The sequence below is a fragment of the Terrapene carolina genome, unplaced genomic scaffold (genome assembly GCF_002925995.2).
Source record: "Terrapene carolina triunguis isolate 2854851 unplaced genomic scaffold, T_m_triunguis-2.0 Scaffold141, whole genome shotgun sequence".
Classification (NCBI taxonomy): Eukaryota; Metazoa; Chordata; order Testudines; family Emydidae; genus Terrapene; species Terrapene triunguis.
Window position 1 is genome coordinate 1,566,537 of NW_020664492.1, and position 25,089 is coordinate 1,591,625.

Here is a 25,089-nt window from a genome sequence, read left to right on the forward strand (position 1 = left end):
CTGTCTGCATTACTATGGCTTGCTTTGCTCTTCACAACCTAGAGGCCAGAGGTGAGCCATTTCTCCCTGAATAGATCTATGATAGCGAGGGAATGCTGGATCGGTACCTTCAGCCAGAAAGTGCAGCTACCACTGTGGGAGCTGGTTGCATCCTGAATCTGTGATTTGTGGTTAAAGAGCAATGCAAAAATGCTAAGCTCTGGTTACCAGTGTTTGGACACTAATGGTGGATTGTATCACAGCGTCTAGGCAAGTCACAAAGTTACATGAAAGTGCCCTTATGCATGCGAAAGTTTAGCAGCCACTGGGAATGATCCCAGACCTGCAACACTATGCGTTCCCACCAGTCTGTGCTTGTTTCCCGGGCCCAGAATCGGCGTTCCATGGCAGGAACCTGACCCATTACCACCATGATGTCCAAATTGCCAGGGCCCGTGCTTTGAGAGAAATCTGTGTCCATGTCCTCATCACTATCATGATCGCACTGTTGTCGCCTCCTCGCCTGCTTTTGCAGGTTCTGCACATACTGCAGGATAATGTGTGAGGTGTTTACAATGCTCACAACAGCAGCGGTGAGCTGAGCGGGCTCCATGCTTGCCGTGATATGGCGTCTGCAGGAGAGCAGGAAGCGGTGGATGACGACGGATGCCATGAGAATAGATATTTATACAGAATGATGAGAGGACCTGCAAGGTGGATTCATGGCACCAGGAGAGCAGGAGAGCAGAGTTGCAGCGGAAGCGGTGGAGGACGACTGTTAGCACCGCGCACATTTCCCAAGGAAGAACACATGCTCCCAGGAGCACATGACAGACAACATGGAGAAATTCGCTATTGAGACAAGAGCAGCAGAGCAGAGTTGCAGAAGAAGCGGTGTATGACGACGGTTAGCAGTCCTACTACACCATCTGCTGACAGCAGCACCCAGGACACAACAGCAGCGGTGTTGGTGAGCTGAGCTGAGCGGGTTGCACGCTTGCCATGGTATGGCGTCTGCACAGAAAAAAGGCGCGGAACGATTGTCTGCCGTTGCTTTCACGGAGGGAGGAGCAACTGACGACACGTACCCAAAACCACCTGCGACAATGTTTTTGCCCCATCATGCATTGGGAGCTCAACTCAGAATTCCATTGGGCAGTGGAGACTGCGGGAACTGTGGGATAGCTACCCACAGTGCAACGCTCTGAAAGTTGATGCTAGCCACGGTACTGTGGATGCACTCTGACAACTTAATGCGCTTAGTGGGGACACACGCAATCAACTGTATAAAATTGCTTCCTAAAAATTGACTTCTATAAATTTGACCTAATTTCGTAGTGTAGACATGTAGACGTGTTACTGATTACCACATGACGAATACATACAGTCATGCATAATAGTATAAGGGCTAGCAGAATCCCTTTGTCTATCTTTGAAATGCCCATAGGTACAGGTAAATCAAGTATGTTGCCATATAATTGTCTTTGTTGATAAGCATGAAGCTGTTACAACAGTTATGCAGAATTGAATATTGATGAGAATATAAATTGTACATACATGTATGATAATACGGGTCTTTAAATTCTGTGTGCCATTGCAAGACTGCCTACTTTTCCGCCATCTCCCATAATCTCAGAGGAGAATCTGACTCTGCAGGGTGGGGCTATCAACGTGATCAGCAAAAGCTTAAAATCTCACTTCTTTCCACCTCCTTTCAAAGTCTCAACATGGAGGGTGAGAGGGAAAGAAACTACTTGCCTCTTAGTTTGGAAGTGGCTAACAAAACATTTTTGGAAGCAGTAAGTTTTCCCTTCTTCAGGCTGTCAAAAGCTACTCCCCCTTCCTTGGTGTTGCAGTATTGAGAGAGGCAGCAGCGCTAGCAGAAGGGACAGAAATTTAAGGCAGATGGGCAGGGAGGGGGAAATACTCCTAAAATCGAAACTAAAATCCTATTATTTTAGTGCAAGCTCTTAAATATTTATTGAACATAAAATGTTAATATAAAAAACAAATGTTCATGCTGTTGATTAATGATTAAAGTATGCTAGCTGATAGCTACTTTCAATTAATTCTTTAATTGCATGCAGCTCCTAGAATGTACAGTCCTCACACCTTAAAATGTAGCTCAGATATTGACATTTCAAATTATTTTGCCAATTTTATAAAATAAAAGTTTGATACCATTTAGAAATTCTGAAAATCCTCACGGGATACACTGGTTTATTTAAACAATTTGGCATCAATCAATGAATATAAATTCATTAAAATGTTATTTCTTCTATACGATGAGTCCCAACACTATCATCTTCTGAATTATTAGGCTTTTTTGTTCTTTTTTTTGCCAATTGTGTTTAATTATGTAAGTTATCCAGTGTCTGTTTATATGGAAGCTGAGGCAGAGAGAACAATTAATCATCAAAGCCACACAAATGCCACACTTCAATCCAACAAAATATTCAATCAGTAATCCTACCTGAAAATCCCCAGAGAAGCTGTTGGGCTAGAATATAATCAAATCCATTTTTCAGAAAACATTCAAAATGCTAGTGATTTACACATGATCATGCTAAATATAAAAGTAACAATCAGCCTCTTACAATAAAAGAATATGCTTTATGGAGTGAAAATGGATTTGGATCTTTTTGTGCAACACCAGTGGTGGAACCCACCCCATCTTTTGAAAGAAAATATAAGAGCATGTTTCTTGTATATTTGTATAGTCACGTGGAGGGAAATTCTTGGCAGTTGGGATTTTAGAACCAGCCAAAAGAGAAATGAACAGGTCTTACAGTATCATGTGTACATTATGACCTTGTAAATGCCTTAGAAAGAAAAGTAATTTATGGCAAAAGAGTCATGAAGAGCAAAGTGGGCCATTCTAGAGTTCAGAAGAATGATCTAAGGGATTTAAGGTTCTACAGAAGAAGTCTACCCATCATATTCATGTACAAGAATGTTCATGTGTTTTCTCTGAAGCAATACTAGTAGGATGAAACACTAGAAAGGAGAAATGCTAAATATCTGGTGGCCTGGTTGAATATAAGAACGAAAGGTGTAAAAGATGATGGTATATGTACTTCTATAAATGCATCACAGAAAGAGTCAGAAAACTACAATGATGCAAATAATTTCCATATTGCAAAAAACTGTAAATTCAATAATCAGGACAAAACATCTGGAGATATATAGATTTGATATACAGCATTACAAAATTAGGTGAACCATTATTCGAAGTGTCCTCATGCAGCCCATGGATTTTTGTCTCTGCACCTGTAAATCTGTGATTATACTTGTAGCAGTAAGCATACGTTAAAATATTGCCACTGATCCTCATTTAGATGTTTACTTATCTAAAATGTATCATCTCCTTTTCAGTCCTAGCAAATTTGCTTTAAAAAACCCTCAAATGTGCATCTGCCAGTAATGGGACTGTATTGAGGGATGGGGGTTCTTCAGCTTGAAATTTGGAGATCAAGGGGAAATTAAAGGAGATACTAAATTTGGAGTATTGTGGTTGAATCGTGGGGTAGAGGAGAGGGGGAGGCTCCTCTGGGTGCTATTCCAGCTTTTCTTAACAGCCTTGTGGAAAGTCTTGGGGAACAGAATGAAGGCTGTTTCCCTTTGACCATCACTTCAGCTCTTCATCCCCAAGTCCCATGGAGGTAACCATGATTGTGGGGGTCCTACCCTGGGTCCTTCCCCCAGACTTCTGGGGAGTCTTGGAACTGGGGGCCTCCCGTGGCCACCTCCCCTTTTCTCTACTTCTAATTTTTTTAACCGTCTGACGTAACTGTAGATGTTCTCATCCATATAAAATGTTTAATTCTTCTCAAATCTCACCAATTATTATTTATATTAGTGTAGCACCTTAGAATACCAATCAAGACAGGGGCACAGTACAAATACTTATTTAAAAATAGTCACGGCTCCAAAGAATTTACAATCAGGATTACAATAGAACACAACAAATAGTTGAATCAGAATTTGTTGGTAAAGTTAGAGGATGAGGCAAAAGTAAAACAAGCATGTCTTAGCAGAATAAGTAGTAGTCACATCTGCCTACCTCCCACCAAACTCTTGGTTTTAATGAAATCTAGTAGCAACAGGTTCCACAAGCTAAATATGTGTTGTATAAAGAAATATTTCCTTATATCAATCTTAAATTTCCAGGCTTTCATTATCATTGGCTGTCCTTTGGCTCTTGTATTATGAGAAAGAGTAAATAAGAGCACTTGATTTACCTTCTCTGTAACATAGTTATACAAAGTAATGTGTATCTTATTAATAATTCTCTCATACTTATTTCCTCTGTGAACTAAACAGTCCCAACCTTTCCAGTCTCTCCTCATATGGAAATTTTGCCAAGCTGTTAATCATTTTGTCACCTGTCTATAAATCTCTTCTATTTCTGCTATATTTGAAAATATTAACAGAGATGTGATCATTAAACCCATGCAAGTGGTGCAGGTCACTCAAGGATGGAATCCTGGAGGACTTCAACTCAGGGGGAGAGAGGAGAAGGAAGAGCTACCAAAGGAAATGGTGAAAAGTCGACCAAAGAAATTAGAGAAAAAACAAGAGAGTCCCAGAGTCAAGGAAGCTAAATGAATCCAGGATGTCAAGGAGAAGAGACAGATGAAGAATATCAAAGACAGCAAACTGCTGTGACCATTACTTGAATACTAGGTCCAATTCTGGTGTCCACACCTTAAAAAAAAATTGATTAATTGGAAAGGGTTCAGAAAAGTAGAGCCAGATGAAATTTTTTCACAAATAGCTTATTCACTGAAAAATACAGTTTGAGTTGACTTGAAACAATTAATGAATTTTATATGAATTCTCTGAATAGTCATCCAGAAAAAAAAATTCAGCTTCCCTTATAATCTTTAGCCCAACAGCTACGGCACTCAGCCAGGATGTGGGAGACCTAGGTTAAGTTCCTCTCTCTTCCTGCTGTGAACAAGGGATTTGAACTTGCTTCTCCCACTGAGGCAGGACCTGCTGGGCAGGTCTCTCTCAGTCTCTCCTGTTGAAGGTGTTCCACCATGTATAAGTAATTAAATACTCATCCAGAGAGAGAATTAGAATTGTTGGACACTTAGTTATCTTGGATGTGTGAAACCTAAATTCCAGTCTTCCTGCTCCAGTGACTGATTATTTACACACAGTGGAACAGCTTCAACAGAAGAGCTTGAGAGAGACCCACCCCAGAATCTCTCATAGCCTAGTGGTTAGGGTATTTTCCTGAGAGGAAGGAGACTCAAGTTCAAATCCCTTCTCCACATCAAGTAGAGAGGGAATTAAAATCCAGGTTTTCCATATCCTGGGTGAATGAACTAACCACTGGGCTATAGTTCTAAAGGGAGGTACCACCACTTCCGCACCATTTTGTTAATCTAACCCAGGTCCAAAAAAACACTTTGTTTGACTGAAAAAAAAATTGTAGACCATTTTGATTAGCAAAATTTTTGGAATTTTCAGTTTGGGTTCAACCCAACCCATTTTTTTTTATTTTTTTTTTTTTACAATTTTTCAGAACTGCCAGCAAATCAAAAAACTCAGTTATTTACCTAGCTCTACAGAAAAGAGCTACAAGAATGATTCAAGGTCTGAGAAACCTGCCTTACAATAAGAGATTAAAGAAGCTCGATCTAGTTAATTTATCCAAGGTGTGAAAGTTGGGAAAAAGCGCAGACATCTTACTCTTCTAGGAAGAGCAAGAGTCAAGCTAACTCTAACAGCTAATAACCAAGACTTCCAGGCAGGGCCTGGGCGAGTGGAAAAGAACTGTAAGAGAGGTTGTTTTGACCTTGTGTTAGATAAGACTGGAACACAGACTACAGCAAGAACTGCTGAGAAAAATAAGATAGCAGGAAGGAATATGTATAAACAAAATGCAGTTGTTGATCATTACTGTATGTAACAAAAGTTATAAATGCTTGCCCTAATTGTTTATCTTTTGGGAGACCTACTGTTGTGCACTCTCCCCCTTGCAATATTGCTTGAAAATAAACTGCCTCTGACATGTTGCAACCAACCTCAGAGTGAGGACTCGTTTTTCTCCCACAAAGAGAAGGTTAAGAGCTGACTTGATCAACCTATAAGTTCCTACATGGGGAGAAGATTTCTGATGGTAGAGGGCTCTTTAATTTAGCAGATAAGGGCATAACAAGATCCAATAGCTGAAACCTAAAGCCACACGAAATCAGACTAGAAATAAGGCACAAAATTTTAACAGTAAGGTTAATTAAGGACTGGAACAATTTATCTAGGGACGTGGTGGATTCTCTGTCACTTGAAGTCTTTAAATCAAGATTGGACATCTTTCTAAAAGATACACTGTAGCTTAACCATAACTTATGAACTCGACATAGGAATCACATGGTGAAAATTATTGGCCTCTGTTATGCAGGATATCAGAATAGCTAATCATAATGGTCTCTTCTGGACTTAAAATCTATTAATCTAATCTCTCACAGAATGTGAGGTCTGGGCATGTCCACTATAACCAAAAGGCTGGTACTGTTATTGATTGTTCACATATGCACTTGCACACACCTTCAAACACATTAACTGGAGTGGGGAAAAAACGGTTACCTACCTTTTGTAACTGTTGTTCTTTGAGATGTGTTGCTCGTGTCCTTTCCAAGTAGGTGTGTGTGTGCCTCGTTCATGATCATCGGAAGGTTTTTTTCCCTAGCGGTATCCATTGGGTTGGCTGTGGAGCCGCCTGGAGTAGCACCCTTATGGAGGTATATAGGTCCCTGCTGACCCCCCGCCTCTTCAGTTCCTTCTTGTCAGGTACTCTGACAGAGGGGAGGTGGGTGGGTCTTGGAATGGACATGAACAACATATCTTGAAGAACAAGGTAGGTAACAGTTTTTCTTCTTCGAGTGATTGCTCATGTCAATTCCTAGTAGGTGACTCCCAAGCAGTCCCCCAGAGTAGGGGTTGGAGTTCATCAAGTTGCAGACTGTGGCACAGCTCTACCAAATGTGGCATCGTCTCTAGTCTGCTGTGTGATGGCGTAGTGCAAGGTAAAGGTGTGGATGGACAACAACGTCGCAGCCCTGAAGATGCCCTGAATGGGGACCTGCGACAGGAAGGCTGCAGATGAAGCATGCATTTTTGTGGAGTGCTCTGTCAATGCTGGGGCCAGAATCTTTGCTAGGTCATAGCATGTTCTGATAAATGCCATGATCCAAGAAGAGACTCTCTGGGACGAAACAGGGAGACCCATCATTCTTTCAGCAATAGAAATGAAGAGCTGCGTTGACTTCCTGAACGGCTTTGTTCGCTTGATGTAAAAGGCTAATGCCCTTCTGACATCCAGGGAATGGAGCATGTGTTCCCTGTCGTTGGTGTGCAGCTTAGGGTAGAATACTGGCAGAAAGATATCCTGATTCGTGTGAAATTGCAAAACTACCTTCGGGAGGAAAGCTGGGTGTGGCTGCAATTGTACCTTGTCCTTATAAAACACAGTATAAGGGGGCTCGGACATCAGAGCCTTGAGCTTAGACATCCTCCTGGCTGATGTTATAGCCAATAGGAACTGATGTTATAGCCACTTTCCAAGAAAGGTAGCACACCGAGCACATTGCTAGGGGCTCAAAGGGAGGGCCCATGAGCCTTGAGAGCACCAGGTTAAGATCCCATGGAGGGATCGGCTGCTTTACTTGGGGAACAGTCTGTCCAACCCCTTGTGGAAATGACAACCATAGGGTTAGCAAACACTGAGCGGCCTGTTGAGCCAGGCTGGAAAGCCGAAATTGCCGCCAGATGCATTTTTATTGACGAGACTGCCAGCCCCTTTTGTTTCAAGTGAAGTAAGTAGTCCAGGAAAAGGGAATCGAGGACTGCAATGGAGGACTACTTTTCTGGAGGGACGAAACAGAAAATCTCTTCCATTTTGCCAGATAATTAGTGCGAGTGGAAGGTTTCGTTCAAGTCGAGGGTGGCGTACCAGTCCTCCGGATCCAGAGAGGGAATAATGGAGGCCAAGGAGACCATGTGAAACTTCAGCTTCTTCATGAATCTGTTGAGGTTTCGCAGGTCTAAAATAGGCCGGAGCCCACACTGGGCCTTAGGGATTAGGAAGTAATGGGAATAGAATCCCCTGCCCCCTGAACTCCATAGGTATCTCTTCTAGCGTCCTGAGTTGTAGGAGCGTTTGCACCTCCTGCACTAGAAGCTGCTCGTGAGAAGGGTCCCTGAAGAGGGACGGGAAAGGTGGGTGGGAGGGTACAAAATTGGAGAGAATATCCCAATTCTACCATGCTCAAGACCCATCAGTCTGAGGATATTTGATCCCAAGCACAGTAGAAATGGGATAGATGGCTCACAAAATGAGGGTAAGGATCCGGGATATGGACTGGTGCATTGCCCCCGGGCGCACCTTCAAAAGTTTTTCTTGGGAGCTGGCGACTGTCTCACCGAGCCTTGGCCCTGGGTGGAGGAGGATTGCAGAGGCCTCCTTCCCCTATTACTTCTACTCCATCTCCTATTGTAGTCTTGCCTCGGCTGAGAGGGGTAGAAGTGAGGCGGGGGCTGAGGCTTAAAATGTTTCCTTTACAGGGATGGCATATGAAGCCTCAAGGACTTTAAGGTCGCTCTAGAGTACTTGAGACTATGCAGCCTAAAGTCTGTCTGTTCTGTGAAGAGACCCGAGCCATCAAATGGCAAGTCCTGGATAGTCTGTTGGACCTCTGGAGGGAGGCCCGAGACTTGCAGCCACGAGCTGCGCCATAGAACAATGGCTGTGGACGTTGTGCGGTGACCGAGTCCGCTGACTCTAATGCAGCTTGCAAGGAAGTCCTTGCAATGGTCCTGCCTTCCTCTAGGGCAGCCCCAAAGTCAGACCAGGAGTCAGATGGGTGTAGCTCCTTAAACTTGGGACAGGGAGTTCCAAGAGTTAAAACTATAGTGGCTAAGGACCGCCTGCTGATTGGCAATTCGAAGCTGGGGCCCCCTGGTTAAATAGATCTTACAGCCGAAGAGGTCCAGCTTCTTTGCCTCTTTAGACTTTGGTGTGGGGCCCTGGTGACAGTGCCTTTCCTTGGCATTGGCCACATCCACAACCAGCGTGCCTGACTGAGGGTGGTTGAAAAGGTACTCGTACCCCTTGGAGAGTACAAAGTACTTCCTTTCCACCCCTTTAGCCGTGGGGGGAATGGAAGTAGGAGTCTGCCAGAGAGTCTTGGTAGTATTGTGGATGGTCTTGATCAATGGCAAGGCCATCCTGGAAAGACCTTCTGGCATCAGAATGTCCACCACATGGTCCATTTCTTCTGATGCCTCCTCTGCTTGCAAGCCCAGATTTTGGTCTACTCTTCTGAGCAGCTCCTGATGGGCTCTATTGCTCAAAGCTGGTAAAGAGGCAGAGCCTGCTACTGACTCATCTGGGGAGGAGGATGAAGAAGCCATCATGGGCACGGGGCCCTCCTGACCCTCCAACTCACGGAGGTCATCCAGTGCTGGTACTTCCTGTACAGTGGTAGATGTGGTGCCGGACGCAAACTCAGTGCCAGGGTCAGTGCCAGCCTCAGCACCAGCGTCAGTGCCGACCTCAGTGCTGGCCTTGGTGCTGGGCTCCGAACCCCTTGGAGGTTCCTTCACCATGGAGGCAGATGGAGGCCCCTGTCTGTCCGAGGCAACCAAAAGGAACCTAGAGCTTGGCCCCTGGGCTTGATGATACGCCCATGGGGTCCAGAACAGCCACTGAGCAGGCGCCTGCCAATGCGGTGGTCACGGCATCATCAGGAGTTGTCGTGTCTCATTTTTCCTGGAGCGACCAGACCGGTGCCGGTTACGTCTGGACACGTATGATTCCAGCTCCGACTCCGAGGACGAGTCTGATCTCGGACTCCACGGCGGTGCTGTGTGGGACGGTGCCGGCAATCAGTGCCGAGGAGAGTGCGACTGGTGCCGCAACATGGCCAGTTTGCCCTTGGAAAGTCCAGTCCCCCTGTGCAGTACTGGTGCTGGGTTGCCATCTCTCTGGGGTCTTTGGCAGCCTTGAACATGTCAAGAGTGGACAACATGTCCAACTCCACCATTTTGCTCTCCCGTCCTGGGAAGTCCAACAGAACCAGACTCAACGGTTCTACCTGGGCAGCCAGACTGGACAGCACCAGCTGTTCCTGAGCAGGAGCTGAGTGTTCCAACATGGGACGCACTCCATGGGCACCACTGCGCTCCACTGCTCGGACTGTCAGCAAGTGCCCCCTTTCGGCTCTTCTCTGCTTCTTATGTGGCACCGGCAAGTGAGATCGGTGCTGAGAAGTCACCAAACTTGTCTTTGGTGCCAGAGAGTGGCGGTGCGTGTGTCTCTGGACCCTGAGTCCTTTGCCGGTGCCACAGCTTCCCTCACTGGGGCCGGTGCACTGTGCACTGAAGTGCTGGGCTTGGACCCCAACACAGTCTGAGCCGGGCTAGGGACCGAAAGCCAACTCCATAAGGAGAAGCTTAAGTCTTAGGTCTCTCTTCTTCTTAATCCTTGGCAGAAGCTCCTGCAGATCTTGCACTTGTCGGTGTGGTGGACTTCCCGCAAGCACTTTAAGAAGACGTCGTGAGGATATCCCCTGGGCATAAGCTTCTTGCAGGACCCACAAGGTTTGAAGCCTTGAGACCAAGGCGTGCCCCTGGTCCCTGGAGAGGAGTGGGAAAAAAGGGGAGGGGGACAACCCCCAACAGAAACTTAGTCTATGAACTAACTAACTAGAACACTAGAAAACCTATACTACGCAGAACTATACACAATACAAGAATAAACGTTCGCTAGGAGAAGCGCTTGCCCAAAACAAGAGAACGAAGTAGCTCCAACGACAGTCACTGGCAGTAAGGAGGAACTGAAGAGGCAGTGGTTTGGCAGGGACCTATATACAGCGCCATAAGAGCGCCACTCCAGGGGGCTCCACAGCCGACCTGATGGGTACCCCTAGGGGAAAAACCTTCCGACGATTGTGCACGCAGCACGCACACACCTACTTGGAACTGACATGAGCAATCACTCGAAGAAGAACATGATAGTCAATGGCTATAATGTCCTTGGGGGGGAGGGGATATTTAAAATGATTATAGACACTTCAGGATGTGCGTGCGCTTTACTGAGTAACCATGTGCTACCTGATCGTAATTCTTCATCCTTCTTCTCTTCCCCTTCCTTTTTGCCCGTTTTTGAGTATCACCTGTGTTATTTTGCATTCAGATTGTAAACTGTATCTATTTTTGTATGAGAAGCTTAGCAGATTTTGCATGCTCAGTTTAGCCTTAAAAATAATGTTCTTTTTAGGGCTGTCGATTAATCGCAATTAACTCACGTGATTAACTCAAAAAAAGTAATCATGATTTTAAAATGTAATCGCGATTAATTGCAATTTTAATTGCACTTTTAAATAATAGAATACCAATTGAAATTTATTAAATATTTTGGATGTTTTTCTACATTTTCATATATATTGTATTCTGTGTTGTAATTGAAATAAGTATATATTCTTTTTGCTTACAAATATTTGCACTGTAACAATGATAAACAAAAGAAACAGTATTTTTCAATTCACCTCTTACAAGTATTGTAATGCAATCTCTTTGTCATGAAAGTGCAACTTACAAATGTAGATTTTTTTGTTTTGTTATATGACTGCACTCAAAAACAAAACAATATAAAACTTCAGGGCCTACAAATCTACTCATTCCTACTTCTTGTTCAGCCAATCGCTAAGACAAAAAGGTTGTTTTCATTTAAAGGAGATAGTGCTGCCCCCTTTTTATTTACAATGTCACCAGAAAGTGAGAACAGGCATTTGCATGGCACTTTTGTAGCTGGCATTGCAAGGTATTTACGTGCCAGATATGCTAAACATTCGTACACCCCTTCATGCTTCGGCCCCCATTCCAGAGGATATGCTTCCATGCTGATGACACTCATTACAAAAATAAACGTTAATTAAATTTCTGACTGAACTCCTTGGGGCAGAATTGTATGTCTCCTGCTCTGTTTTACCCGCATTCTGCTATATATTTCCTGTTATAGCAGTCTCGGATGATGACCCAGCACATGTTGTTCACTGTAAGAACACTTTCACTGCAGATTTCACAAAATGCAAAGAAGGTACCAATGTGAGATTTCTAAAGATTTCTAAAAATTTCTACAGCACTCGACCCAAGGTTTAAGGATCTGAAGTGCCTTCCAAAATCTGAGAGGGACGAGTTGTGGAGCTTGTTTTCAGAAGTCTTAAAAGAGCAACACTCTGATGCAGACACTACAGAACTTGAACCACCAAAAAATAAAATCAACCTTCTGCTGGTGGCATCTGACTCATATGATGAAAATGAATATGCGTCGGTCTGCAATGCTTTGGATTGTTATCGAGCAGACCCTGTCATCAGCACGGAGGCATGTCTTCTGGAATGGTGGTTGAAGCATGAAGGGACATGTGAATCTTTAGCACATCTGACACGTCAATATCTTGCGACGCTGGCTACAACAGTGCCACGAGAACGCCTGTTCTCATTTTCAGGTGACACTGTAAACAAGAAGCGAGCAGAATTATCTCCTGCAAATGTAAACAAACTTGTTTGTCTGAGCGATTGGCTGAACAAGAAGTAGGACTGAGTGGACTTGCAGGCTCTAAAATTTTACATTGGTTTATTTTTGAATGCAGGTTTTTTTGTACATAATTCTACATTTGTAAGTTCAACTTTCATGATAAAGAGATTGCATTACAGTACTTGTATTAGGTGAATTGAAAAATACTATTTCTTTTGTTTTTCTACAGTGCAAATACTCATAATCAAAAATAAATATAAAGTGAGCACTGTATATTTTGTATTCTGTGTTGTAATTGAAATCAATATATTTGAAAATGTAGAAAACATCCAAAATATTTAAATCAATGGTATTCTATTATTGTTTAACAGTGTGATTAATCGCAATTAATTTTTTAATCGCTTAACAGCCCTAGTTCTTTTAAATGTGGGTTTTAATCGGCCTCCCTGAACTATCCTAATTACAAATTAGATTAAGAAAACAATGGCTCTTATGCAAAGCAAACCACACAATTTCTTCTTAATCTTATTATTATCAATCTGTTTTCTTTGTAAGGATGAGAACACCAAAAAAACTGAATATTACCTCGGCTTTTGGCAGCTTCCTTCAAAGCAGTTAGAACTTGAGGCTTCAGGTCATCAGAAAGTAATCTTCCTTCAAGGCCTGGGAAGAGGGACCTAGCATGCCATTGAAAACAAAGAAGTATTGATCTTAGTATCCTTAACCAAGTAATTTATGTTGTTGTTCTATAGTTTCAAATAGTGTGAAACAAATTATATATGTACTTGCCTATATATTTGGAAAAGTTTTCTTTTTGCAGTATTTTCTTAAAAAAACAAAATATGTATAGCAACAGAGAATCCTAAGAAAATTAACCTCTAACTATTCTGTACTTTTGACAAGTGGTTTAAGAGCATTCTTGTTAAAGATACCAGGTTTACAACTTGAAGACATTAAGACTGATTTTAATGTAGTTATACTCTAGAAAGAGACTTTTAAAATAGCTTTCTAGGGTTCTATGTCGCTCAGTGAACTGACATCAGAGTATAAAGATGTAGGGTATGTAATTGCTAGCACGGAAAATATTACCTGGGACCTGAAAATCAGGCTGTGCTCTTCCTGGCTCTGAAATCACCAGCAACAAATAATTGTAAACCACAAATAACCATGGTAAAGGTTGGATAAATAGATTTTATGCTTCAGACAGTAAATTTTCATGTCACAAGCCACAACACTTCAAGTTCAAGAAGTTTTGGAGGCCAAATTTAGGTTGGTAGGTAATTGATTAAAGTCCATGACCTCCATGGTAGCATTCTCTGAAAGGCTTCCAGTTCCACACAAGGGGCCAGTATGTGGGTGAAATAATGATGAAGGGAGGAGGGATTTAGGTTTATTAGGAACTGGGGAACCTTTTAGGGGAAGCAGTGGCCTATACAGGAGGGATGGGCACCACCTTAACCAAAATGGAACCAGACTACTGGCATGTACAATTTTAAAACTTGTAGAGGAATTTTTAAATTACGGGCTGGAGAAAAGACAATAGGTGTGGAGGAATACATGGTTCAGGCATATACACCCCTCAGGGATGAATTTATTAAAGGAGGAACTCTGTATACTAGTAAAGAGGATAGGAAAGAAGTTGGTAAAGTGCAGATAGGAGGCAGTGAGGAACAGTAAAATGTAACAGAGTCCTATTTAAATATAACATGGGAAAGCAAGCAACTGAATATTGACAAAATTTACAAGTACTTATATACAAATGCTAGAAGTCTAAATACTAAAATGGGTGAACAAAAGTGCCTAGCATTAAATTGAGGACATTGCTATAACAGGCATCATAGAAACTTGGTGGATAATCAGTGGGACATAATACCAGGATATAAAATCTATAGGAATGACAGAATAGCTTGTGCTGTTGAGGGTCTGGCATTATATTTTAGAGAAACTATAGAGTCAAATAAGGTAAAAATCTGGAATGAAACAAACTATCATAGAATCTCTATAAATAGAAATTCCATGCTTGAATAAAAGGAGTAAAGCAATAGGAATATACTACTGACCACCTGACCAGATGACAGTGATTGTAAAATGCAAAGGGAGGTCAGAGAGGCTACAAAAGCAGAAAGCACAATAATCATGAGTGACTTCAACTAGCCTCATATTGACTAGGTAAATGTCACTTCAAGGCGTGATGCAGAGATAACATTTCTAGACACCATATATGAGTGCTTCTTCAAGCAGTTAGTTCTGGAACCCACAAAGAGAGAGCTAATTCTTGATTTAGTCCTTAGTGGAGCACAGGATCTGTTCAAGAGGTAACTATAACTGAACTGTTTGATAATAGTGACCAGAATGTAATTAAATTTAATGTCTTTGTAGGGAAGATAATACAAAAAAACCCACCAAAGTAACATTTAACTTTAAAAAGGGCAGCTACACAAAAATGAGGATGCTTGTTAGACAAAAATTAAAAGGGTCTGTCACAAGGGTTAAGCAGCTCAGGGACTATATAAAAACCACCAAAATAGATGCTCAGACTAAATGCATATGCCAAATCAGAAAAGAAAATAAGAGGACCAAAAGAATGCCACCATAGCTAAAAGGCCCATTCAAGGCAAAAAGGCATCCTTTAAAATTTGTCTGCTAGTAAGGATAAAAAAAAGAGCACAAACTCTGGAAGGTTAATTGTGTAACAGTATAACAACGCAGCCAAGAAAGAATTTGAAAAGCAACTTGCTAAAGATACAAAAAACAACAGTTTTTAAGTACATCAGAAGCAGGAAGCAAGCCAATCAGGCAGTGGCACCACTAGATGACAAAGGTATTAAAAGAGAACTCAAGGAAGACAAGGCTTCTGCAGAGAAGCTAAATGAATTCTTTGCATCAGTCTCCACTGGAGAGGATCTGGAGGAGATACTCACGTCACAGCTAATTTGGGGGGGCAACAAATCCAAAGTACTGTCCCACCCTAACATGTCAATAGAAGAAGTTTTAGGACACACTGATAAATGTAACAGTAATAAGTCACCAGATGGTATTCACCAAGAGTTCTGAAGGAATATGAAATTGCAGAACTACTAACTATAGTATAAACCAGTGGTCTCCAAAGTGGGGTGCGCAAGAGGATCCTTCGGGGTGCGCAGCAGAAGGAGCGCTGCCAGAGCAGTGCCGCTTTTTTTTTTCCTTCGGCAGTTCGGCCGGGAGGCCGAGCAGCTTTTTTTTTTTTTTGTTTCGACAGTTCGGCCGGGAGCAGGGGGGGGTGTGCTCAAAAATTTTTTACTGATGGGGTGTGCGATCAAAAAAGTTTGGAGACCACTGGTATAAACAACGAGGAGTACTTGTGGCACCTTAGAGACTAACACATTTATTTGGGCATAAGCTTTCGTGGGCTAAAACCCACTTCATCAGATGCATGGAGTGGAAAATACAGTAGGAAGATATATATATACACAGTACATGAAAAGATGGGAGTTGCCTTACCAAGTGGGGGGTCAGTGCTAACGAGGTCAATTCAATTAAGGTGGAAGTGGCCTATTCACAACAGTTGACAAGAAGGGTTGAATATCAAGAGAGGGAAAATTACTTTTGTAGTGTTAATGAGGCCAATGCAATCAAGGTGGACGTCGGCCATTCCAACTGTTGACAAGAAGGTGTGAGTATCAGCAGAGGGGAAAATTACTTTTTGTAGTGACCCATCCACTCCCAGTCTTTATTCAGGCCTAATTTGATGGTGTCCAATTTGCAAATTAATTCCAGTTCTGCAGTTTCTCATTGAAGTCTGTTTTTGAAGTTTTTTTGTTGAAGAATTGCCACTTCTAAGTCTGCTATTGAGTGTCCAGGGAGACTGAAGTGCTCTCCTACTGGTTTTTGAATGTTACAGTTCTTGATGTCTGATTTGTGTCCATCTATTCTTTTGCGTAGAGACCGTCCGGTATGGCCAATGTACATGGCAGAGGGGCATTGCTTGGAATCTTGATGGCTCCCATTAACTAGGACAATTGGTTTTGAATGGCTCTGTTTACTTGCAAAACTTCCTGGGTACGTGCATGCCAGCGCTGGAAGAATGAAGGCTGGGGTCTCACAGGACATGTGACCATGTCACATGATACTGGAATCCATTTTAAACCTGGTGCTTTTCCATTTAGAAGGAAGGGTGGGAACCCAGAGAGAGACAAAGGATTCCCGCTTTGTGCCAAAGATATAAAAGGGGGTGGAACAGAACAAAGGGGGCTGCAGTCATGAGAAATCCCCTAATTACCACCTGAGCTGGAACTAACAAGGATTGTACCAGGGGAACGGATTGGGCCCAGACTAGGAAGGAGTCTAGTCTGTGAAAGAAGCTTATTGGAACATCTCTGAGAGTGAGATTTACCTGTATTCAGTTTCTTAATGTATTAGGCTTAGACTTGCGTGTTTTGTTTTATTTTGCTTGGTAACTTACTTTTTTCTGTCTGTTATTACTTGAAACCACTTAAATCCTACTTTTAATGCTTAATAAAATCACTTTTGTTTATTAATTGACCCACAGTAAGTGATTAATACCTGGGGAAGCAAACAGCCGTGCATATCTCTCTATCAGTGTTATAGAGGGTGAACCATTTATGAGTTTATCCTGTATAAACTTTATACAGAGTAAAATGTATTTATTTGGGGTTTGGATCTCATTGGGAACTGGGTGTCTGGGTGCTGGAAATAGGTGACCTGCTGAGCAGTTTTTGGTTGAAGTCTGCAGCTTTGGGGGTGTGGTTCAGACCCTGGGTCTGTGTTGCACAGACTTACGTGTCTGGCTCAACAAGACAGGGTTCTGATGTCCCAAGCTGGCAGGGAAAATGGGCTCAGAGGTAGTTTCAGCACATCAGGTGACAGTCCCAAGCGGGTCTCTGTGACCGAACCCGTCACACCCATGTCAGAAAGAATCTAGTGGAACTGGAAAAAGTACAGAGAAGGACAACAAAAATGATTAGGGGTGGCTTCCATATGAGGAAAGATTAAAAGACTGGGACTGTTCATCTTAGAAAAGAAACAACTAAGGGGGGATATGACAGAGGTCTATAAATTCATGGAGAAAGTGAATAAGGAAGTGTGATTTACCCCTTCACATAAGGCAAGAACCAGGGGTCTCTCAATGAAATTAATAGGCAGCAGGTTTAATACAAACAAGAGGAAGTACTTTTTCACATAATGCACAATTAATCTGTGGAACTCATTGCTATGGATGTTGTGATGGCCAAAAATGGGTCCAAAAAACAATTAGATAAGTTCATGGAAAATACCTCCCTCAATGGCTATTAGCCAAGATGGTCACGGATGCAACCCCATGCTCAGAGCAACCCTAAATCACTGATTGCAAGAAGCCAGGAGTGGATCACTTCCAAACTGCCCTGTTCTGTACACATGTCGTTTGGCCCAAAAGAGTCCCAGCCCAGGAATACAGAAGAGCTCCCTCTCAAGAGACAGGGAGTTGCAGTTGCTCAGGTGAACCAGACTGAGATAACAGAAGCTTGCTGACCTGGACAAACACAGGCAACTTGAACAGAAAAGGAAGAGTATGTCACACCCATGGGACCCAGGAGTAAGGACATAATGGTGTGTCTTATCAGGTTCCAGCAGACAACCAGATGTGAGTATGATGGTCGCCATCACTCTGCCTGTAGCCTGAGTCATTATGATGCTAAAGGTTATTCTGGGATTCTGACTGTGGGAATGTGGGAAGTGTTTTTTGCTTGATGTGTTGTTTTCTGTAATGATGTAACAGAGTTGAGCCCGAGGGCTCAGGCACAAGCTCACCATAGCCAGGGGGTAAATCCTCACCAGTGAAACTGAATCAGTGTTGAATGTGTCTTTGGCACATCTAAAAAGATATGGTGGACCAGGATCTGCTAGGACTGGGGGGACCCTGGCACAGCTAGGTAAAAGCTGTGGGCCAGCACCCTGCTGAAAGCTGTGAAAACTGCTGAGTGGTGAGACTCTGGCTCAGCTATGAAAGCTGTGGGGCAATACTGCATTGAGGGCAGGGAAACTGAAGCAGAGCTAGAAATGGTTGTAGCCCCCAAAATTGCTGGGTGCAGTAAGACACTGGCACAGCTGAGGGTAGTGGTAAGGTCAGAACTCTGCTGGAAGCAGGGCAGACTTGGGTGATAGGAGGTCTGGTTTCACACCTTCAGAGGTAACAGAACCCTTGACTGGCCAAGGTGACCTGCATGGATGTGAAGCACGAATGTTCAAAAGAGGAAAGATGCCCCTTAGTCTATGGGTTCAGGGGAACTTTGAACTGACACTTGTGGAGTCAATGTCCGGGGAAGGTGTGACACACACGCCCATGGTGATTTCAGTACTCTGCATTAGCAACTCTTGTCAGATCTGACATACTCAGTGTACCCCTACTCACTATTGTTATAATCTGTATCTAAAAGGTATCATGTAATCAGGGCCGTCTCCAGGCACCAGCCCAGCAAGCAGGTGCTTGGGGCGGCCAAGGGGAAGCGGCGGCACATCGGGCTGTTCGGCGGCAATTCGGAGGCGGGTCCCTCTCGGAGGGAAGCACCTGCCACCGAATTACCGCCGAAGAAGAAAGTGGTGCAATGGAGCTGCTGCCAGAGTGCCGCCGATCGCAATTGCGATCACGGCTTTTTTTTTTTTTCCCCGCCGCTTGGGGCGGCAAAAACCCTGGAGGCGGTCCTGCATGTAATAGGTGTTTGAAAAACGAATCACTCACTGATCATTAATATTTTTGTGGGATGTATGTACAGTCAATCCACAAAGGATTATTCAGACATGCTGAAGTTATAACTAAAATGTGTTTAAACAAGGCACATCAAGGAGAGTTGATAAACAGTATTTTTCCAGACAAAGGAATGTGGTTCCCCCCGCTTAAATGTCTCCCATGTAAACTGAGCACAGTGTGATCAAAAACAAAGAAAAGCATATTTGCATGCCAGGCAAACAAAGCATCAAGACAGCAAGTGGGGGAAAAGTGATCACTTAATCTCAACCAAGGGATGGAGGCTGTACCCCCAAGAAGCCTCCCTGTCTTTTGAAGTAGGGTCAATGAACTTTGAGAGAGATACTTTTTCAAAGCTCTTCTGGTCTACAAACAGAGGGTCAGAGAAGTTATCCTTCACATGAGGAGACAACGAAAACCAGCACCTTTGACTAAGAATCTGATCAACCAGGCTGGAAAAGAGGCTTGGTGAGAAACACTTATTTGAACAACAGATTTAAATCATATTTTAATCTTAAAAGTGTATTTTTACTTTTGTTTGCTTGTAGCCCTTTCTATCTTTATTCCTTATATTTGGTATCACTTAAATCTATGACTTATTGTTTAATAAACTTATTTTACTTTCAACATAAACCAACACAGGGCTATGATTGAAATAAGAGTGTTAAACCTCAGTTAAATTAATGCGTTGCAGTGTGTTGTCTCTTTAAAGTAGCAATGAACTCAATGACTTCTGAGAATGTTACAGGAGAAGGATGAACACTGCAGGGAGGCAGTTTTGGAGAAATTTGGGACTGGGATGTGTTGGTGTCATGCTGCATACAGTAACTGGGCGGTGAAAGCCAGGGTGTCACATACATGCTTGTATGCTGGCTATCAGTGTCTAAGCTGTGAGCCACAGCTGCATACCATTTAAGGCACCCAGAGTTGCAGGGCAGGTGGTGAGACAATCCCTTACTGGTGTAGGTTGAACCCCAAAATGTTATAGATGTTCCTTTAATGTTGCTGCTCTTTTCCTCTACTTGGAGAATAATTTTCAATGTGATTTCACAGTTAATAGCAGCGGAATAGATAGGAACACTAAACACAGGAAATAATTGTTTTAAGGAGAAAATAATTAGACAAAACAGAAGTTCTTGAAGACAAATATCTTATTTCCATACAATTGTACAAATGCAAACAAAGGAAGAGAATTTCAAAAGTTATATAGAGCAGAAAGATGTCAATATAGAAAGCTTTAAAAGTTTTTCATAAGGTGCCAAAAACAATTTAGTTAAGTGGGTTAAACTGTATTCAGAGAAGTGGTAACACAAGGATCTAATTGAAAAATAAGGCAGTATTTTATGATCTTAAGTGCAGTACCCATCACAGCTAGTCACTGCCTTCAGTATATGGAGCCACTAAACTGACTGTGCAATACATTTTTTAAAAAAGCTTGTATTTTTTGTAAAACTAACCATTCCTGTATTTAATTTAAAACTATCTCACAGTAATAGCTAAGGGAGGTAGGAAAAGACTAGTGTCATCTAAAGCTTTCATTTTAATAAAGCCTTAGCCAGGCCATTAACAGATCCCTTGAACTGCTCCTCTAGAATGCATGTTTTCAGCCTTCTCTTATTTCTGTTTCCCAGAAGAAAGCTAGTTTGAGAAAAGCTACTTGGTGTATATTTTATAACGAGATTTGATAATTCGTTATAAATTCTGACAGCAACTATCTTCAAATCTTTCAAATACAGAAGTATATAAAATTTAATCTTGGGTTCCTTTTATGCATTATTTTATTATGTTAAAAACTGTGATATGCTTATTCTAAATGCACTACTCATAAGCAGGTGACAGTTTGTAGTACTTAAAAATATTTAAACTGTGTTTCAACAAAATATAACATGTAAAATGTTAAATATACCTTGGGTAATCTTCTGAGGTTATGTAAACTACATCTTGATCTGACACAGATGAGGAAAATGGAATAAATTTTCCGTTTTGTAATGGCAGAAGCTCCAATCCAATAAGTTCGCTGTAGACTCCATCAGCAAGTACAAATTCCAAGAGATGAAGCTTTTCATCAGCAGGGCCAGTATGTCCAGATTTCCTCAACACCTGCCGCACTACAGCAGGAGTCACTTTTTTCACAGTTTTAGAGCTAGATACAGTAAGATGAACTGCACTAGCAATATTTGCTGGTACCGTAGCAATCTGGTTCCCTGAGCTCTGGAGGTAGTTGAGGACAGTTTGTGTGTACTCCAAGCAGTCATCCATGTCTGAGAAGCACACTTGCTCCACTTTTATCCAGTCACTACTAGCAGAATAAATAACTGCATTCTGGAACAACTCTTTAAACAGAGGTTCTATGATTGGTTTCCAATGTACCCTGATTTTCTTCTTTTCAGGCCATAGTCTATAAATTCTTTCAGCTGACAAAGGAAAATCTGAGTTTTTCTCAGTCTCCATTCGCTTGATAGCCTCTAAAATGAGAGTGGCATATGCTTTTGGGACAACATTCACTACAAGGAGGTCATTCCATAAAGCTGCTGGATCTCGCCACTGATCCAACTCTCGCCATTTGATACTCCTCCTATTGTCAGTCAGGCCAAAGAAACCACTAACATGAACTGGAAGACCAGTCTTGCTTTCCTCACCAGGAGGTAAAGGAAGAAAACAAAATGCTCTTCCTGAAAACTCTGCCACAGCTCCGTTCTCTTCCTCATTACTTGATAAAGACATAGCTATTCCAATAGTAGGGACAAACTTCAAGTCATCAGCCAAACAATCTAGTTCATTGCATATTCCTCGACCTCCCACACTGTTACATACTAACCAAGATGTTTTTTGTGCATCCTTCACACTCTCATCTTCTAAGACTATATTTACGTGATATGTCACACATGTTACGCTGTTGCTTGGAACCCCTTTACAATACTGACTTATTGCAGTTCCTAGAATCTTGATGGAATTGGGTCGTTCATGTTTCAAGCCCTTATTCTCACTAGCAGTTACTCTAAAAACCAGTCTCTCAATTCCATCAGCCTCCCTAACATGTACGGAAACATCTTGCACACTTTTCAGGAACAGCAGCACTGTATCTGCATCTGCTCGAAAAGATTCAAACAGTTCCAGAACTTTTTGTTTGTTGTACAGATTGCTACTCAGTTGGGAAGGCTGTAGGCGAAGAGGGAAACGAAAAAATGTACCAGGAAAGTTTCCATTCTTGAAGGTTTCCTTAGTGCTACCAAATACACCAATGAATGGTGCAAACTGGTCTGTAAATTCAGTAATTTCTTTGCTGTCATCTTTTAGATTCCAACACTGGCCTGATTCATGGGGTCCAAAAAGTGTTTGATGGGGATCCAACATTCCAATCTGGTCACCACTGAAGATACTAGGGACATCTGCACAAGTGAAATCCAACAAATATGAATAACCCCAAACAGCAAATCTGAATAACCCAAAAATATTCTACATTATCCATACCTTAAAACAGCTTTAGCCATTACAATCAATTAAATTGTCATTTTAAAATTATAAATTGCCGTTATTTATCAAAAACCCAATTCTATTAATGGACGACTATTCATACTCTAGTAGAGACAATATTATATAAAAATATCTTACGATGACAGAATCCGTTTATGGAAGGCATAACAGAGATAAATGACATAGGGCAAAACTTTATTTGATCAAAGATTTGACACGCTCGCCTCAGAAACGAAATACTATCTAGATATCGAACACCAGTTGTCTATACTTGCCTTTCTTTTGCCATGCCAGCTTCATATTATAATAATCCAGTATTATATTGATATGTAATCCAAAAGAATGAATAACTACTAATCTTTCCATGTGGCATAACCACAACAGAATACAAATAAATGTATTGAATGCAACATTTTTAGAGGTGCAAGTCAAAAAATGTACGAATTTTTAAGAGAAGAAGGCAGAAATCTGTATCCAGGTTTCTACGTAGAGTGTACTAATTCAATGCACATATATGAATGAAAGAAAGGACTATCAAATGAAATGGTAAAACAATCCTACAGAATTTAGGAAGCACTCTGCAGTAATAAAAGATCTAAATGAAAAAAAGATGCCCATACTTAAGTGCTACCACCTTGCGGAAGAGGAGCACATTATGACTCATTAGCAGTATACTAGGCTATTTTTTGCTTTATACAATCAATGTGAACATCCTCCTGTTAAATAGTAAATTGCATGTGATGGTTATACGATGGAAAAGTACTTTTTTTGGTAGGAGACAAAATTAGCATTGTTTATTGATCTCTATTTCACATTTCCCTTAAATACATACAGGACAAAAATCAAACTGCACAAAGCTTTAGTCTTTGCTTATTGTATCTTATTTAAATTTATAGACGTCTGTTAAACATCCATCCTATGCTCTGGGCATCAGTTATATAAACTAAAAATGCATAATTCAAATAATACAACATAGACGATTGTTCACCCCACATTAATATCACCAGCAAAATATAGAGTCAATAATAAAATAAACCCCTCCAATTCTCAGCCTCCCTCTAAAAGCCTGGAAAAAATATGGACTTTATAGCATGCCCAGAAGATTAAAAAAAGATGGGCTCTGATAGACCATGGGTGGATGGAAGTGCATTCCAATGTCAAGGACTTCACCCAGAGAAAACCCTGCCAGCATCCTTATGTTTGATGTGTATGAGATTAAACAAATCTTAATGTTAATATTTTTATTTTTAAAGGAGCTACACATAGTACCTGTTATATGATATACTGAATTGAACCCAATTCCAAATCTTCCAACTTTCAGGGGATCATCCTTTTTCTTGCTTCTTGCTATTTCCTGTATGCCATGCCAGTCCTCAAGGGTAAAAACTGCATTGTTGTATACATAAAGTGCTGGCCCTAAAAAATAAATAGGCACACGTAAGGCAATTCAAAAATAGCACACTTGGGTCCACCTGTTTAGTTTCCAGGAAGTAAACTTACTAAATCAAGAAAGCATTTTTGAATGTAACTATAGATGTGCAAATTTAATGAGGAAGCTGTAACTCAAACTGGTATTGGAGAAATGAAACTAAAATCTATTGGGAATGTCCAAAAAGATGAAGAGGAACTTCTGCAAAATAAAAACCCTAAACAACACATTTTCTTCTCTTTCTCTTCAGAGACACAAGTCCGTCAACTGATTTGTTGGATTATTTTAGATTCCATGAAAATTTTAACACACACCATATAATTTTGGTTTACTACCTACCATTTTCTGTCATACAAGATAAATGAAGGTCACGCTGAGAAAGAGCTTCAGGAAACTTCAGGAAAGCAGTGACCATGGGGGTCATACAAGAATCCTCTTATAACACTGAATGTCCTGAACCTAGATAATAAAAGAGCTGTGCGGCCCCAACCACTTCAGTTCCTTCAATAATTCTGAGAATCCTATTGGAGTAGAACAAAATACAAAATCGGTGCTGATAAAATTTGCAAATGACACAAAGATTGGCAGAGTGGTAAATAATGATGAGGAAAGGACAGTCATATTAAGCGATCTGGATCATTTGATAAGATGAGACCATGTGAACAAAATATATTTTAATATAGCCAAACACAAGAGCATACATCTAGGAACAAAGAATGCAGACCATATGTACAGAATGGAGGACTGTATCCTGGAAATCAGAGACTCTGAAAAGGATTTAACAATCAGAGTGGACAAACAACTCAACATGAGATCCCAGTATGATACTGTGGCAAAAAGAGCTAATGCAATTCTTGGATGTACAAAAGTGAAGTAGTGACCAAGAGTAGGGAGGTGAATTTACTTCTGTATATGGCACTGGTGAGATCAATACTGGAA

The 25,089-nt window shown here is 41.6% G+C and overlaps 1 protein-coding gene across 1 annotated transcript in view; it reads right to left on the reverse strand.

Annotated features, from left to right (window-relative positions):
* The window catches only part of LOC112112901 (sacsin), a 104,913-nt gene that overhangs the window by 16,425 nt on the left and 63,399 nt on the right, over nt 1-25,089 (reverse strand). Inside the window, exons 6-8 of the mRNA XM_026653536.2 lie at nt 23,991-24,137; nt 21,154-22,636; nt 13,112-13,203 (exon numbers count right to left, since the gene is read on the reverse strand). Coding sequence (XP_026509321.1) covers nt 13,112-13,203; nt 21,154-22,636; nt 23,991-24,137 — 1,722 coding nt within the window. The remainder of the gene's footprint in view (nt 1-13,111; nt 13,204-21,153; nt 22,637-23,990; nt 24,138-25,089) is intronic.